The 15,873-nt window shown below is 47.1% G+C and overlaps 1 protein-coding gene across 3 annotated transcripts in view; it reads right to left on the reverse strand.

Annotated features, from left to right (window-relative positions):
• The window catches only part of LOC147108949 (ATP-dependent chromatin remodeler CHD6-like), a 135,654-nt gene that overhangs the window by 101,789 nt on the left and 17,992 nt on the right, over nucleotides 1-15,873 (reverse strand). Inside the window, exon 1 of one of the 3 annotated variants that reach the window (XM_086005934.1) lies at nucleotides 4,815-4,944. The exons of 1 other annotated variant lie outside the window; for it this stretch is intronic. In XM_086005934.1, coding sequence (XP_085862060.1) covers nucleotides 4,815-4,877 — 63 coding nt within the window. In that variant the 5' untranslated portion in view covers nucleotides 4,878-4,944. Of the gene's footprint in view, nucleotides 1-4,814; nucleotides 4,945-15,873 lie in introns of those variants that run through there. One more of the 3 variants, XM_086005936.1, reaches the window with a different exon arrangement.

The raw sequence follows: 15,873 nt of genomic DNA on the forward strand, positions 1-15,873 counted from the left end.
ACACCATTCAGGATAAAGCAGCCCGCTTGATTGGCACTCCCTCCACCACCGGCGTACTGTGGCTGCAGTGTGTACCATCCACAAGATGCACTGCAGCAACTCGCCAAAGCTCTTTCAACAGCACCTTCCAAACCCGTGACCTCTACCACTTAGAAGGACAAGGGCAGCAGACGCATGGGAACATCACCACCTACAAGTTCCCCTCCAAGCCACACACTATCCTGACTTGGACCTGCATCGCCATTCCTTCACTGTCGCTGGGCCAAAATCCTGGAACTCCCTTACTAACAGCATTGTGGGTGTACCTACGCCATATGGACTGCAGCGGTTCAAGAAGGCAGCTCACCACCATCTTCTCAAGGGCAATTAGGGATGGGCACTAAATGCAGGCCTAGCCAGTGACGCCCACATTCCATCAATGAATTTAAAAAAATGAAGACCAGAACTGTGCACAGTGCTCCAAGTGTGGTCTAACCAAGGTTCGATACCAGTTTAACATAACTTCTCTGCTTTTCAATTCTATCCTGCTAGAAATGAACCGCAGTACTTGGTTTGCTTTTTTTCTATGGCCTTATTAACCTGCGTCACGACTTTTAATGATTTGTGTATTTGTACCCCCAGATCCCTCTGCTCCTCTACCCCATCTAGACACTTATTTTCTAAGGAGTATGTAGCCTCCTTATTCTTCCTCCCAAAATGTACCACAGCATACTTAGCTATATGGAAATGTATTTGCCAATTACACGCCCATTCTGCAAGTTTATTAACGTCGTCTTGTATTTTGTCGCAGTCCGCCTCTGTATTTACTACATCCCCCAAGTTGGTGTCATTCGTAAATTCTGAAATTGTACTTTCAATTCCCGAGTCAAAGTTGTTATGTGAACAGTGAACAATAGTGGTCCCAGCACCAATCCTGTGGAAAACCACTTCCCACCTTCCTCCAGTCTGAGTAACTACCTTTAACCCAAACTCAGTCTTTTCTGTTTTGTAACCAATCTGCTATCCATTCTGCTACTTGTCCCCAGACGCCACATGCTCTGACCTTAGTCATGAGTCTACTGTGCTGTACCTTATCAAAGGCCTTTTGAAAATCCAAGAATATTACATTTACTATTTCTGTTACTTCTTCAAAGAATTCAATAAGGTTGGTCAAGCATGACCTTTCCTTTTGAAATCCGTGCCGACTATTCTTACTATATTTTCGGTTTCTAGATGTTTTTCTATTGTGCTCGGATGCAGGGGTTTTATCCACTCTAAGTTTGACTAGTTTATCAATTACCTATCTTAGAAAGGGGGGAGATAATTAAACTAATCCAAACTGACAGAGGTACTGACATCTGGAGGTAAATAGACTGCAAGCTGCATCAAAGCCTCCTGCACCCGACTGCTTGAAGGCGTCACAGTCTGTCCAGATGCAAACCCACCCCTTTCTCTTCATCCTCCTCCGCTCCTCCAGCCCAGCAGAGAAATGCCAGCGCCTCTGTTCAGTTCCTGCCCACTCAACTCAAGAACTGGGCAGACTGAATCAATTCGTAACTGTGACAACTACCTGGTAGCTGGGCGAGAGTCAAATAGCAATCTTTGAATCCTTCCTTCAGATTACGTAAAATACTTGAAAGCCACATTTATTCAGGCACCGTAGCCAACATAACATACACCACAGAGCTACAAGGTGGGCAGAGGAGCTTATTCATGTTGTCACCAGTCTTATTTAGCATATGGATACCCATATGCTACATGTAGGAAAAAGCTTGGAAAAGCCAACAGATTTCTGGTAAGTTACTCTGAAGAAAGAAACAACTTGCATTTATATAGCGCCTTTCACCACCTCAGGGCATCCCAAAGTGCTTCATAACCAGGTGAAGCACTTTTGGTTGTAACGCTAGGAAACGCAACCAATTTACACACAGCAAGATCCCACAAACAGCAATGTGAGAATGACCAGATAATCTGTTTGTGATGTTGGTTGAAGGATAAATCTTGGCCAGGACACTGGGGAGAACTCCCTTGCTCTTCTGAGAATAGTGCCATGGGATCTTTTCATAGAACGAATCATAGAATGGTGACAGCACAGGAGGAGGCCAGTCGGCCCGTGCCGGCTCTCTGCACGAGCACTTCAGCTCGTCCCATTTCCCCGCTCTTTCCCCGGAGCCCTGCACATTTTTTTCTTCAGGTACTTCTCCAATTCCCTTTTGAAAGCCGTGATTAAATCTACCCTCACCACCCTCAGGCAGTGCATTCCAGGTCCTATCACTCGCTGCGTAAAAAGGTTTTTCCTCATGTCACCTTTGGGTCTTCTGCCAATCACCTTAAATCTGTGTCCTCTGGTGCTCGACCCTTCCGCCAATGGGAACACTTTCTCTCTACTCATGATTTTGAACACCTCGATCAAATCTCCTCTCAACCATCTCTGCTCCAAGGAGAACAACCCCAGCTTCTCCAGTCTATCCATGTAACTGAAGTCCCTCATCCCTGGAACCATTCATAAATCATTTCTGCACCCTCTCTAAGGTCTTCACATCCTTCCTAAAGTGCCGTGCCTAGAATTGGACACAGTACTCTAGTTGAGGCCGAACCAGTGTTTTATAAAGGTTCATCATAACTTCCTTGTTTTTGTACTCTATGCCTCGATTTATGAAGCCCAGGATCCCGTATGCTTTTTTAATCACTTTCTCAACCTGCCCTGCCACCTTCAACGATTTGTGCACATATACCCCAAGTCTCTGTTCCTGCACCCACTTTAGAATTGTACCCTTTAGATTATATTGCCTCTCCTCGTTCTTCCTACCAAAATATATCACTTTGCACTTTTCTGCATTAAATTTTATCTGCCACATGTCCGCACATTTCACCAGAAACATAGAAGATAGGAGCAGGAGTAGGCCATTCGGCCCCTCGAGCCTGCTCCGCCATTTAATGAGATCATGGCTGATCATCCAAATTCAGTACCCTGTCCCTGCTTTCTCCCCATATCCCTTGATCCCTTTAGCCTTAAGAAATATATCCAACTCCTTCTTGAATATATTTAATGAATTGGCCTCAACTGCCTTCTGTGGTAGAGAATTCCACAGGTTCACCACTCTCTGGGTGAAGAAATTCCTCTTCATCTCAGTCCTAAATGGCTTACCCCTTATCTTTAGACTGTGACCCCCTCCCTATCTATGTAACCTCTTCCAGTCCTACAGTTGCCCCCTGCCAAACCAGAATTCTCTAGTCCTAGGACTCTGGCCTCTCATGCATTCTCCCCCTTCCCATCGCCCACCAGTGGCAGCTGTACCTTCAGCCACTTCAGTCCCACGCTCTGAAATCCTCACAGCCTCTCCACTACCCTCTCCCCATTTAAGACCCTCCTTAAAACTGACCCCCTTTGTGCAAGCCTTTGTTCACCCCTCCCAACATCTTTTTTGGCTGGTAATCAATTTTTTTTTTTTTTTTTAAATATGCCTCAGTGAAATATCTGGAGATATTTTACTATGTTAAAGGCGCTACATAAATCAGAGTCGTTGTTGCCGAATACCACTCTACATTATGACCTCAAGTCCTAATAACTCTCATAGTACTAACACAGTACAGTGCAAACTCGAGAAAGATCTCCCTGTGCTCGACAAACAAGTCCTCCAGTCTGGTTCGTCACTTAAAAGCAGCCGTTAGACCTCTCCTACCAACGCAACATGTAACAACTTGTATTTATACAACGCCTTTAGCGTAGTAAAGCGTCCCAAGGCGCGTCACAGGAGTGTAATCAGACTAAATCTGACACCGAGCCAAAGGAGGAAATATCAGGACAGGTGACCATAAGCTTGGTCGAAGAGGTGGGTTTTAAGGAGCGTCTTAAAGGAGGAGAGAGAGAGGCGGAGAGGTTTAGGGAGAGAATTCCACAGCTTACGGCCAAGGCAGCTGAAGGCACGGCCACCAATGGTGGGGTGAAGGAAGTGCGTGATGGACAAGAGGCCAGAGTTGGAGGAGCACAGAGATCTCGAAGGGTTGTAGAGCTGGAGGAGGTTACAGATCTAGAGTGGGGGGAGGCCACGGAGGGATTTGAACACGAGGATGAGAATTTTAAAATCGTTGCCCTAGTAGACACACAAAAAAAAGCACTGCCCCCGGACGAGAAGTCAATATATATTTTATATAAAACAGACACAAATTGTATAAAATACATACTGTGAAGCAATCACAAGGCAAACAAACGTATTCCAGCCCTAGACACCCAAGCCTTATGTAGGTTTATCAGATCTGACACGCTCAACTTAACATCTTTGCATCCCAATCCTACAGAAAACCTATTACATACAAACAGGGTCAGGCCCTACATGAAAAAGATACGAGCATAAAGTACGTTTGAACAACACCCACCCACGACAGTGCTGACCTGGACTATATATAAATACCATTCCGATCACAACACACGATTAAATCTACAGCACCGGCAGTAACTGGACAAGTGCTGTAAAAGACACTCACTGACCCAACAGTAACGTAACGACTTTAGGAAATCTTGAAATGGATCACTCTCTCGTTCATTAGGTCACTGTCCCCACACCGGGCAGATACCCGGAAATCCACTCCAACTCTTTGGAAAGGACACAGCTCCACGGTGCCTTATTTTGAAAGAAATCTTTCATTCAATGGACCGAACAAGTCATCTGGAAAGGAGATGGCTGAGAGAGCTCGGCATTTGTTTTTGTTTAGAAGGCCCAGAGGGCCTCACGCTCCGAATGAGGCTGCCGGGCTCCGTCTCTCTCGCTCGCACACACAGACACACACAAAAGAACACCTCGGGTCACCACTGCAACTCGGCCAGCAATGCTCACCTGATATCTAACCTCACCAGGGAAAGCTAGTGCAGTGTCTGCCCCCATTAAAAAGCAGGCCATTTCCAACCATCCTTAGCCAGACTAATGTCTCCAGTTCAGCAGGGAAAAGCCAGACGTTTGCATCACAGTCAACACTTGATGCTCTCTCTCTCTCTCTCACATCACTGCACAAATTGCTTTTTTTCCCCTCCTCCTGATATACTGCAGCATTACGCTGCATGCACAGTAGGGGACAGGAATCAATGCAGGACCCAGCACTTAAATCAATACCTTCCCGCTCAACACAAACAGGCTTCGATCTGCCCACACACCTCCCCAAAAAAAAACATTTCTTTCTCCACCCACACCCCCTCCTCTCCAAAAACGGACTCCAGACTCACAGAGCACTCTCGTTACAAATGAAAGGTCTCGTTTAAATGGAGTCTTCATGAGAAAGAGATCAGCCTGGGCACAGCCTGCTGGAGAGAATTCCAGGGCAGCTGTAACACCATCATTACAGAGTATGCGGGGGAGGGTGCTCATAGCTAGAATCAAATATTTTTCTTGCAGATTCAATTTTCTTTCCTACACCACAAGAAATTCAAGAAGTTACGTTAAAAATAAATATATAAATCACTGAAGAAAAAGTGAAATGATTTTTTTTTTTTTTTTTTTTTTTTTGAGAGAAAAAAGTTGTCAGAAAATGTTGATAGACCATCTATCCGAGGTTGTTGAGGTCAGCACTCGCTCAGTGGGTGGCACTCTCGCCCGAGTCAGCAGGTTGTGTGTTCAAGTCCCACTCCAGAAACTTGAGCACAAAATCCAGGCCGACACTCCAGTGCAGTACTGAGGGAGCGCCGCACTGTCGGAGGGGCCGAGGGAGCGCCGCACTGTCGGAGGGAGCGCCGCACTGTCGGAGGGGGCGCCGCACTGTCGGAGGGGGCGCCGCACTGTCGGAGGGGGCGCCGCACTGTCGGAGGGGGCGCCGCACTGTCGGAGGGGGCGCCGCACTGTCGGAGGGGGCGCCGCACTGTCGGAGGGGGCGCCGCACTGTCGGAGGGGGCGCCGCACTGTCGGAGGGGCGGAGGGAGCGCCGCACTGTCGGAGGGGCGGAGGGAGCGCCGCACTGTCGGAGGGGCTGTCTTTCAGATAAGGTGTTAAGCCAAGGCCCCATCTGCCCTCTCAGGTGGACATAAAAGATTCCAGTCAGTGTCCTCGGCTGATATTTTTCCCACAATCAACATCACTAAAAACAGCTTAGCTGATCATCACATTGCTGTTCGTGGGAGCTTGCTGTGCGCAATTTGGCTGCAGCTTTTCCTACATTACAACAGTGACTACACTTCAAAAGTACTTCATTGGCTGTAAAGTGCTTTATCTCAAGGTTGGGAAAGGCGCTATGTAAGTGCAAGTTTTTCTTTTCTTTCTAATGCCTACTGTAAACTACTAGGAAAAAATTAAATGCAGTTTGAGGTCAGAACCTAATGAAGTGTGCTCCATTTCCCAGGTTAGAAGTGTAGTGATCGACACGCACGAACTGGACACACTTCATACGGTGAAACCCCCTCCTCCACCACCCCCTCCCATCCCTCTCGCCCCCCGCCATCCCCTCACACTCCACCTCCCCCTCGGCCAGCCCCCGATAGTGGGATTTCTGCTTGCTCACTAACAGAACATTTCCACCCTCTGTGATAGTGGGACTGCTGCATACTGACTGGAAGGGCAGCTGCCTTTATTGTACAACTAAAATGCAAAACAACTCCAACACTCCGGTACAGCTCGGACACTGGCATCTACTGGACAATGTGGAAGATTACTCAACTATGCCCGGTCCATATTAAAAAAAACAGGATAAATCTAACCTGGCCAATTACCACCCAATCAGTAAAGTGATGGAAAGAATCAATTGGCATCTGCTCACCAATGCCCACAGATACTTGCCCGGCTCGCACCAGAACCACTCGGCTCCAGGCATGAACACAAGAGCTGAATGCCACAAGAGAGGCGAGAGTAGCTTCCTTGACATCAAAGCAGCTTTCACCAAGTATGACATCAAGGAACCTTGGCAAAACAGAGGTCAAAGGGGGTGGGGGGGGGGGGGGGGGTTCAAATGAAAATCCCTCCAATGGCTGGAGTATTACACAACACAAGCTAAACCTCTCCGCCGCTCTCCTCCTTTAAGATGCTCCTTAGAAACGACCTCTGGCCAAGCTTTTGGTCATCTGTCCTAATATTTCCTTCTGTGACGAAGTGTCAAATTTTGATCGATAGTGGTGAAGCGCCTTGGGATGTTTTGCTACGTTAAAGGGGTTATATAAATGAAAGTTGTTGTTGAAGATGGCTGTTGGCGGCCAATCACCACAACCCCACCACATCACTACAGGGGTTCCTCAGGGAAGCATCCAACCATCTTCAGCTGCTTCATTACTGACCTTCCCTCCCTTAGAAGGCCAGGAGTGGGGCTGTTCACTGCCGATTCCAGTGTTGAGCTCCATTCACAACTCCTCAGATAGTGAAGCAGCCCATGCCAGCCCAAAGCAGGAACATTCAAACTTGTGCTGAGAAGTGGCAGGGAGCATACGCACCACCAAACTGCCAGGTAAGATCCGTCTTGAACAAGAGAAAGCCCAGCCATCGCCGACTCCACAAGTCAAAGGCACCATCACCAAGTCCCCCACCATCAACATCCTCCCAAATGGTAAAGTTGTAGGACAAGTTACCAGGGAAACCCAATGAAACAGACAGTACAAGTAAGTTCACAAAACCAGGTGTAGCCCTGGCGACAGGGATACAGTGAGAAGGAGAAAGGCCAGGTTGATCAGGACTGCTGTGATCCGTTCACTACCAACTGTGAATACTGTAACTGGATTCTGAGTGACTGAGAATGAAGAACGGAGAGGGTACAACTATCAGGAAAGACCGAACAGGCGGAGGCTGCTTTCTCTAGAAAAGAGAAGGCGGAGGGTGACCTAATAGAGGACTTTAAAATTATAAAAGGGGCTCAATAAGGTAGACGTGAGGGAGTCCAAGACTAGGGACCATAATTATAAGATAATCAGCAATAAATCCAATAGGGAATTCAGGAGAAACGTCTTTACCCAGGGAGTAGTCGAAGCAAATAGTATCGAAGCATTTAAGGGGAAGCTAAATAAACACACGAGGGAGAAAGGAATAGAAGGATATGCTGATAGGGCAAGATGAAGAGGGGTGGGAGGAGGCTGGTGTGGAGCAGAAACACCAGCACGGACCCGAATGTTACCCCACTATTCAAAACAGGTGGTAGAGAGAAAACGGGGAATTACAGACCGGTAAGCCTGACATCGGTAGTGGGGAAAATGCTAGAGTCCATTATAAAAGATGTAATAGCAGAGCACTTGGAAAACAGTGACAGGATCGGACAAAGTCAACATGGATTTACATATGGAAAATCGTGTTTGACTAATCTACTGGAATTTTTTGAGGATGTAACTGGTAAAATAGATAAGGGAGAACCAGTGGATGTGGTGTATTTGGGACTTTCAGAAGGCTTTTGATAAGGTCCCGCATAAGAGATTAGCGTGTAAAGTTAAAGCACAAGGGATTGGGGGCAAGGTATTGACTTGGATAGAGAACTGGTTGGCAGACAGGAAGCAGAGAGTTGGAATAAACGGGTCTTTTCCCAAGTGGCAAGCAGTGACTAGTGGGGTACCGCAGGGATCGGTCCTTGGGCCCCAGCTAGTCACAATATATATTAATGATCTAGTCAAGGGAACTAGATGTAATATCTCCAAATTTGCAGACGACACAAAGCTGGGTGGGCGTGTGTGCTGTGAGGAGGATGCCGAGAAACTCCAGGATGATTTGGACAGGTTGGGTGATTGGGCAAAAGCATGGCAGATGCAATATAACATGGATAAATGTGAGGTTATCCACTTTGGTGGCAAAAACAGGAAGGCAGATTATTATGTGAATGGCAATACAGGAAACTTTGTGATATCCGGCACCGACGGGACCGAGCTGTTGCCGATCTATCAAAACTGCCGGACATACAAAGTTAATGTTGAAGCATACGGAGGTGTTCATCTCCGTATCTGACAACAAACACTGTTGCTTAGCAACAGCTTGTAAACAGTCGGCCCGTACCTTGGAAGCGTCTCTGTAGCTTAGCAACAGCTTCAGAGAGACTTTCCAGAGCCCGACTGTTGAAAACAAAGCCACGAGAAGAAAAAAAACCTAACAAAACAGCTCCTGATTTCTGCCGGTAGATCGAGGTTTCCGGACATACAACCTCAGGATTAACCAAAGTTTCCTATATTAGAAGGGGAAGTGCAACGAGACCTGGGTGTCCTTGTGCACCAGTCGCTGAAGGTAAGCATGCAGGTGCAGCAGGCGGTTATGGTGGCAAATGGCATGTTGGCCTTCGTAGCGAGAGGGTTTGAGTACAGGAACAAGGATGTCTTGCTGCAGTTGTACAGGGCCTTGGTGAGACCACACCTTGAGTAGTGTGTGCAGTTTTGGTCGCCTTATCTGAGGAAGGATGTTCTTGCCATGGAGGGAGTTCAGCGAAGGTTCACCAGGCTGATACCTGGGATGGCAGGAATGACGTATGAGGAGAGAATGGGTCGATTGGGCTTGTACTCGCTGGAGTTTAGAAGAATGAGAGGGGATCTCATTGAAACTTATAAAATTCTGACAGGACTGGACAGGCTAGATGCAGGAAGGATGTTCCCGATGGTCAGGGAGTCCAGAACCAGGGGTCACAGTCTAAGGATAAGGGGTAAGCCATTTAGGACAGAGATGAGGAGGAATTTCTTCACCCAGAGAGTGGTGAACCTGTGGAATTCTCTACCACAGAAGGCAGTAGAGGCCAATACATTAAATATATTCAAGAAGGAGTTGGATATAGTTCTTAAGGCTAAAGGGATCAAGGGGTATGGGGAGAAAGCAGGGACCAGGTACTGAATTTGGATGATCAGCCATGATCTCATTGAATGGCGGAGCAGGCTCGAGGGGCCGAATGGCCTACTCCTGCTCCTATCTTCTATGTTTCTATGTTTCTATCAAATCCCTTTATCATTTTATACACCTCAATTAGATCATCCCCTCAACCTTCTAAACTCAAGGGAATACAAGCCAAGTTTATGCAACCTGTCCTCACAATTTAACCCTTTAGCCCCAGTATCATTGTGGTGAATCGGCACTGCACCCCCTTCCAAGACCAACATATCCTTCCCACGGTGCGGGTCCCAGAACTGAACAGTGTCCAGATGTGGTCTGACCAGAGCGCTGTACAACTGAAGCATCACTTCCTCCCCTTTGTAATCCAACCCTTTGAGAAAAAGACCAACATTCAATTAGCCATTTTGAGGATGCTGCACCTTCAGGTAGGGAGGAGGAAGTCACCAAAGAAAAGGAAAAAAAACGTCAGGCCCACACACAGAAACACAGGACCTGCTAGACAGAGAAAGACTATCTATTAGCAGAAGGTGAACTAGATAGACTCTAAATATGCCTTCTACTATCCTGGTAGTTGCATGATACAACGATAATGGTACTTCTAATGAAAATACCCACATTTGCAGACTCGCAAAGGATGAGAACACGGAGGATCACTCAGCTCGGAGCGACTCAATATCTATAGCCTCAGGTACCAACTCTCACTGCAGTGGAACAATGATTTGACGCACTGGAAAAATACGACCATTCCACGTCACCCGGGGCCTCTCTGTGCCTTGATCACAATGATGTTTTCAAACCCATCAGTTTGGGACGATCTACAAATATGGACACATTCCTGGGACCAGTGTCCTAACTTCCAAAAGGTAATGGCAGCTACATTAAAAAAAGGAGGATAATGCTAATTTTGCAGAATATTTTTCTTAGTATCCAGCAACAGAAATAATGTGGTAGCAAATCAAAAATTCTCTACCTGTATTTTTTCCTGAGGTGGTCCTGGTGAGGAGTGAAATATTTGGCCCCAGGTGGAAATTCTCCCGCACAGGGGCATTCAAAGCCCACTAGCCTTTGCAATAGAGTCCTTCAAACCAAGGCTACGGTCCTATTTACATTCCTATTTCTTATTTGCTGGTTTGTTCTATTTGAATTTTGTGGGCCTGGAAATATGGAAAGGGCTATTTTTAGTTCTGTGGTCTCACTTAGGATCAGAACACTAAGATCCTGAGATATATACACAGACAGAGGCTCCATGGTACACATCTGCGGCCCTAAAGACGAAAGCTTAGACAACGCAGTCCGAGGGAACCCCCTCAGCCCTGCAGACCCCAGCATGAAACTCCATGCCTTGACTCACGGCAGAAAAACTTAGCAAGATTATCAAAAACAGCCAACAAATAACGGAAGAACAAAGAGAGACCTTGCATTTCTATAGCATCTTTCGCCTCAAAGTCCCAAAGCGTTTCACAGCCAACGAAGTGCTTTTTGAAGTGTAGTCACTGTTGTATTGTAGGAAACGTGGAAGCCAATGTGTGCACAGCAAGCTCCCACAAACAGCAATGTGATAATGACCAGACCATCTGTTTTAGTGACGTTTATGGGATATATATTGGCCAGGACTCTGGGGAGAACTCCCCTGCTCTTCGCCATCTTTTACGTCCACCTGAGGGGGCAGACGGGGCCTCAGTTTAACATCTCATCCGAAAGACGGCACCTTCGACAGTGCAGCACTGGAGTGTCATCTCAAATCCCTGGAGTGGGGCTTGAACCCACTGCTTTCTGACTCGGAGCTAGGGCGGATATCTAGGCCTCGAAAGGTGGCTGGACTAGCGATGACAGCGGAGTGGGAGAGGCAGAAGTCAAGCGGTCTCCGAGGTGGCTGACTGTACAAGGAGAAACCAAAGAAGCATTACGTACTACCCCAACATATAAAACCATCCATGCAAATACAAACACTGGGCCCAACATGGCAACGACAAAAGGATCCAAAAATCCTTTTAAACGGCATGTGCCCTGCGACAGTGCAGCCCAGGCGTTTAAAGACCAGTCATTCCCAGAAGTCGAGACCATAAAGAACGAGCTTGATCAATGTTCTCACGAGAGAGAGTAGTACACCAGCACATAGAGTCATAGAGTTATACAGCACAGAAAGAGGCCCTTCGGCCCATCGTGTCTGCACCAGCCATCAAGCCCTGTCTAATCTAATCCCATTTTCCAGCACTTGGTCCGTAGCCTTGTATGCTATGGCGTTTCAAGTGCTCATCTAAATGCTTCTTGAATGTTGTGAGAGTTCCTGCCTCTACCACCCTTTCAGGCAGTGAGTTCCAGATTCCAACCACCCTCTGGGTGAAAAAGTTTTTCCTCAAATCCCCTCTAAACCTCCTGCCCCTTACCTTGGAACTATGCCCCCTGGTTATTGACCCCTCTACTAAGGGGAAAAGTTCCTTTCTATCTACCCTATCTATGCCCCTCATAATTTTGTACACCTCAATCAGGTCCCCCCCTCAGCCTTCTCTGCTCTAAGGAAAACAACCCCAGCCTGTTCAGTCTCTCTTCATAGCTGAAACGTTCCAGCCCAGGTAACATCCTGGTGAATCTCCTCTGCACCCTCTCCAATGCAATCACATCCTTCCTATAGTGTGGCGACCAGAACTGCACACAGTATTCCAGCTGTGGCCTAACTAGCGTTTTGTACAGCTCCATCATAACCTCCCTGCTCTTATATTCTATGCTCCAGCTAATGAAGGCAAGTATCCCATATGCCTTTTTAACCACCTTATCTACCTGTCCTGCTGCCTTCAGGGATCTATGTACATGCACACCAAGGTCCCTCTGATCCTCTGTCCTTCCTAGGGTCCTACCATTCATTGTGTATTTCCTTGCCTTGTTTGTCCTCCCAAAATGCATCACCTCACACTTTTCAGAGTTAAATTCCATTTGCCACTGTTCTGCCCATCTGACCAACCCGTCTATATCGTCCTGTAGCCTGAGGCTTCCCTCCTCGCTAATTACCACTCCACCAATTTTCGTGTCATCTGCGAACTTACTGATCATACCTCCTACATTCATATCTAAATCATTAATGTACACGACAAACAGAAAAGGACCCAGCACCGATCCCTGCGGTACACCACTGGACACAGGCTTCCAGTCACAAAAACAACCTTCCACCATCACCCTCTGCCTCCTGCCACTAAGCCAATTTTGGATCCAATGTGCCAAATTGCCCTGGATCCCATGGGCTCTTACCTTCTTGACCAGTCTCCCATGCGGGACTTTGTCAAAAGCCTTACTGAAGTCCATGTAGACTACATCAACTGCACTACCCTCATCCACACACCTAGTCACTCCCTCGAAAAATTCAATCAAATTGGTTAAACATGATCTCCCCCTGACAAAGCCATGCTGACTATCCTTGCCTCTCCAAGTGGAGACTAATTCTGTCCCTCAGAATTTTTTCCAATAATTTCCCTACCACTGATGTTAGGCTCACTGGCCTATAATTCCCTGGTTTATCCCTACTACCCTTCTTGAATAATGGTACATTAGCTGTCCTCCAGTCCTCTGGCACCTCATTGAAACTTATAAAATTCAGACAGGACTGGACAGACTAGATGCAGGAAGGATGTTCCCGATGGTCGGGGAGTCCAGAACCAGGGGTCACAGCCCAAGGATAAGGGGTAGGCCAGTTAGGACAGAAATGAGGAGGCATTTCTTCACCTAGAGAGTGGTGAACCTGTGGAATTCTCTACCACAGAAGGCAGTAGAGGCCAATTCATTAAATATATTCAAGAAGGAGTTGGATATATTTCTTAAGGCTAAAGGGATCAAGGGGTATGGGGAGAAAGCAGGGACCGGGTACTGAATTTGGATGATCAGCCATGATCGCATTGAATGGCGGAGCAGGCTTGAGGGGCCAAATGGCCTTCTCCTGCTCCTATCTTCTATGTTTCCCCTGTGGCCAGAGAGGTTCTGAAAATGTGTGTCAGAGCCCCTGCAATCTCCTCCCTTGCCTCACACAGCAGCCTGGGACACATCACATCTGGGCCTGGGGATTTATCCACTTTTAAGCCCGCTAAAACCACGAGTACCTCCTCCCTCTCAGTACTAATTTGTTCAAGTATATCACAATCCCCCTGCCTGATTTCTAAGCCTACATCGTCCTTCTCCATAATGAACACAGATGTGAAATATTCATTTAAAACCTCACCCACATCTTCCGGCTCTACACACAGATTGCCACTTTGGTCCCTAATGGGCCCTACTCTTTCCCTGGTTATCCTCTTGCCCTTAATATACTTAGAAAACATCTTGTGCAATGCTCTACGGTTGTTGCTGGGCTACCGTTATAGAATGGTCGCTGGATTGTTCCAGAAGGTGTTCCCACATTCCGCTACCTCGCGTTATTCCCAGGGAGAATGAGAATGCCAACAATTCCCAGTGGGTTCACAGTTGTGTAGGGATACTGCCGCTTCAGCCATGACCAGTTGATCACAGCTCTCTCTAAATCTCAAGCCATTGATACTGTCCCTCTTCTACAGTACAGCTGCTGTTATGGATTCTCCCCATTCTCGCCACAAAGCTACCCCGAGCACCAAGGCAACACTGGGACAACTGCACATGCATACTTGCCAGGATCCAGCAGTACACACAAGGCAAGTTTAGATCTCCAACTGCTTCTTCCTGTTTCTCCAATGAGCCCAGTGTCCTGTTCTTCACCACTTTCTGGCAACTGGTTCCAGCTGCTCACGCACGTTGTGACTATTTCCAAGCATTTGTCCCAGACTTCCTATGTTCCTAAAAAGGCAGCAGGTTGAATTTATTTTTATTCATTCCTGGGATGCGGGCGTCATGGCAAGGCCAACATTAATTGCCCATTTCTAACTGAGAAGGTGGTGGTAAGCACCTTCTTGAACCGCTGCAGTCCATGTGGTGAAGGTGCTCCCACAGTGCTGTTAGGGAGGGAGTTCCGGGATTTTGGCCCAGCGAAAATGAAGGAATGATGATATATTTCCAAGTCAGGGTGGGGTTTCACTTGGAGAGGAACTTGCAGGTGGTGGTGTTTCCATGCGCCTGCTGCCCTTGTCCTTCTAGGTGGTAGAAATCGTGGGTTTGGGAGGTGCTGCCGAAGAATGAGAACAGGAAGAGGCCACTCAGCCCCTCAAGCCTGTACCGCCATTCATTTAGATCATGACTGTCTGTATCTCAATTCCGTTTACCCACCTTGGTTCTGTAACTCCCAATACCTTTACCGAACAAAATCTATCGATCAAAAATCTTTTCCTGTTGCTCCGAGTTATCTCAAAGTATTGCTGCGGGTTTAATTTCTCTGTGCTATTAAACATCTTGCATAAATCCGTAAACTTCTCTCGAAAATGTATTCACAAAGCTGAAGAGCCCAAACCTGCCTCATTGTTCATGACAGCTCATCCCTCGAACACCAGGGATTAGCCTGGCTGGCTTCCTCGGAATGTGACAATGCTTCTAGCTGTGGAACTTCCTCAAACCGGGAGAGTGCTCCCCACATATCAGCAATGCAAATGCCACACTTATATCACACCATTGTCTCCGGAAAGAGCTGCTAACTTAAAGGCGGCAAAACTAGGTCAATTGAAAATTTCAAAACGGAGATTGATAGATTTTTGTTAGGCAAGGATTTTCAGGGTTACAGAACCAAGACGGGTAGATGGAGTTAAGATACAGATCAGCCATGATCTAATTGAATGGCGGAACGGGATTGAGGGGCTGAATGGCCTCCTCCTGTTCCTATAACAATAAATTCCAAAGCAACACAGGAGTTTTGATTCAGTTACACGATTGTGCTGTAGACTCGAGGGCAGTGCTTCCTGCCCAAAAGCACGAGTGCACGTAGGGACACCTGGTTCAAACTGGGCAATAAATGCTGGCCTTGCCGGCGACGCCCACATCCCATAAATGAATTTTTAAAAACGAGTCCAGTCGCAGTCAAAGGAGTTGCCCGCATCACATGAGGAGAGCAGGCACCAGAGAACTAGCTACACCCATAGATCTGTACCCCAGCAAGTGCCAGGACCTTCAGAAGGGGAAAAAACTACTTGCACCATCCCTCCTGTTACAACAATTGAAAGAAGCAGAATGTCACAGTTAGAGATTCACTAATGACTAA

The sequence above is a fragment of the Somniosus microcephalus genome, chromosome 13 (assembly GCF_052327205.1).
Source record: "Somniosus microcephalus isolate GS21.2 chromosome 13, FLI_Smic_1.0, whole genome shotgun sequence".
NCBI lineage: Eukaryota > Metazoa > Chordata > Chondrichthyes > Squaliformes > Somniosidae > Somniosus > Somniosus microcephalus.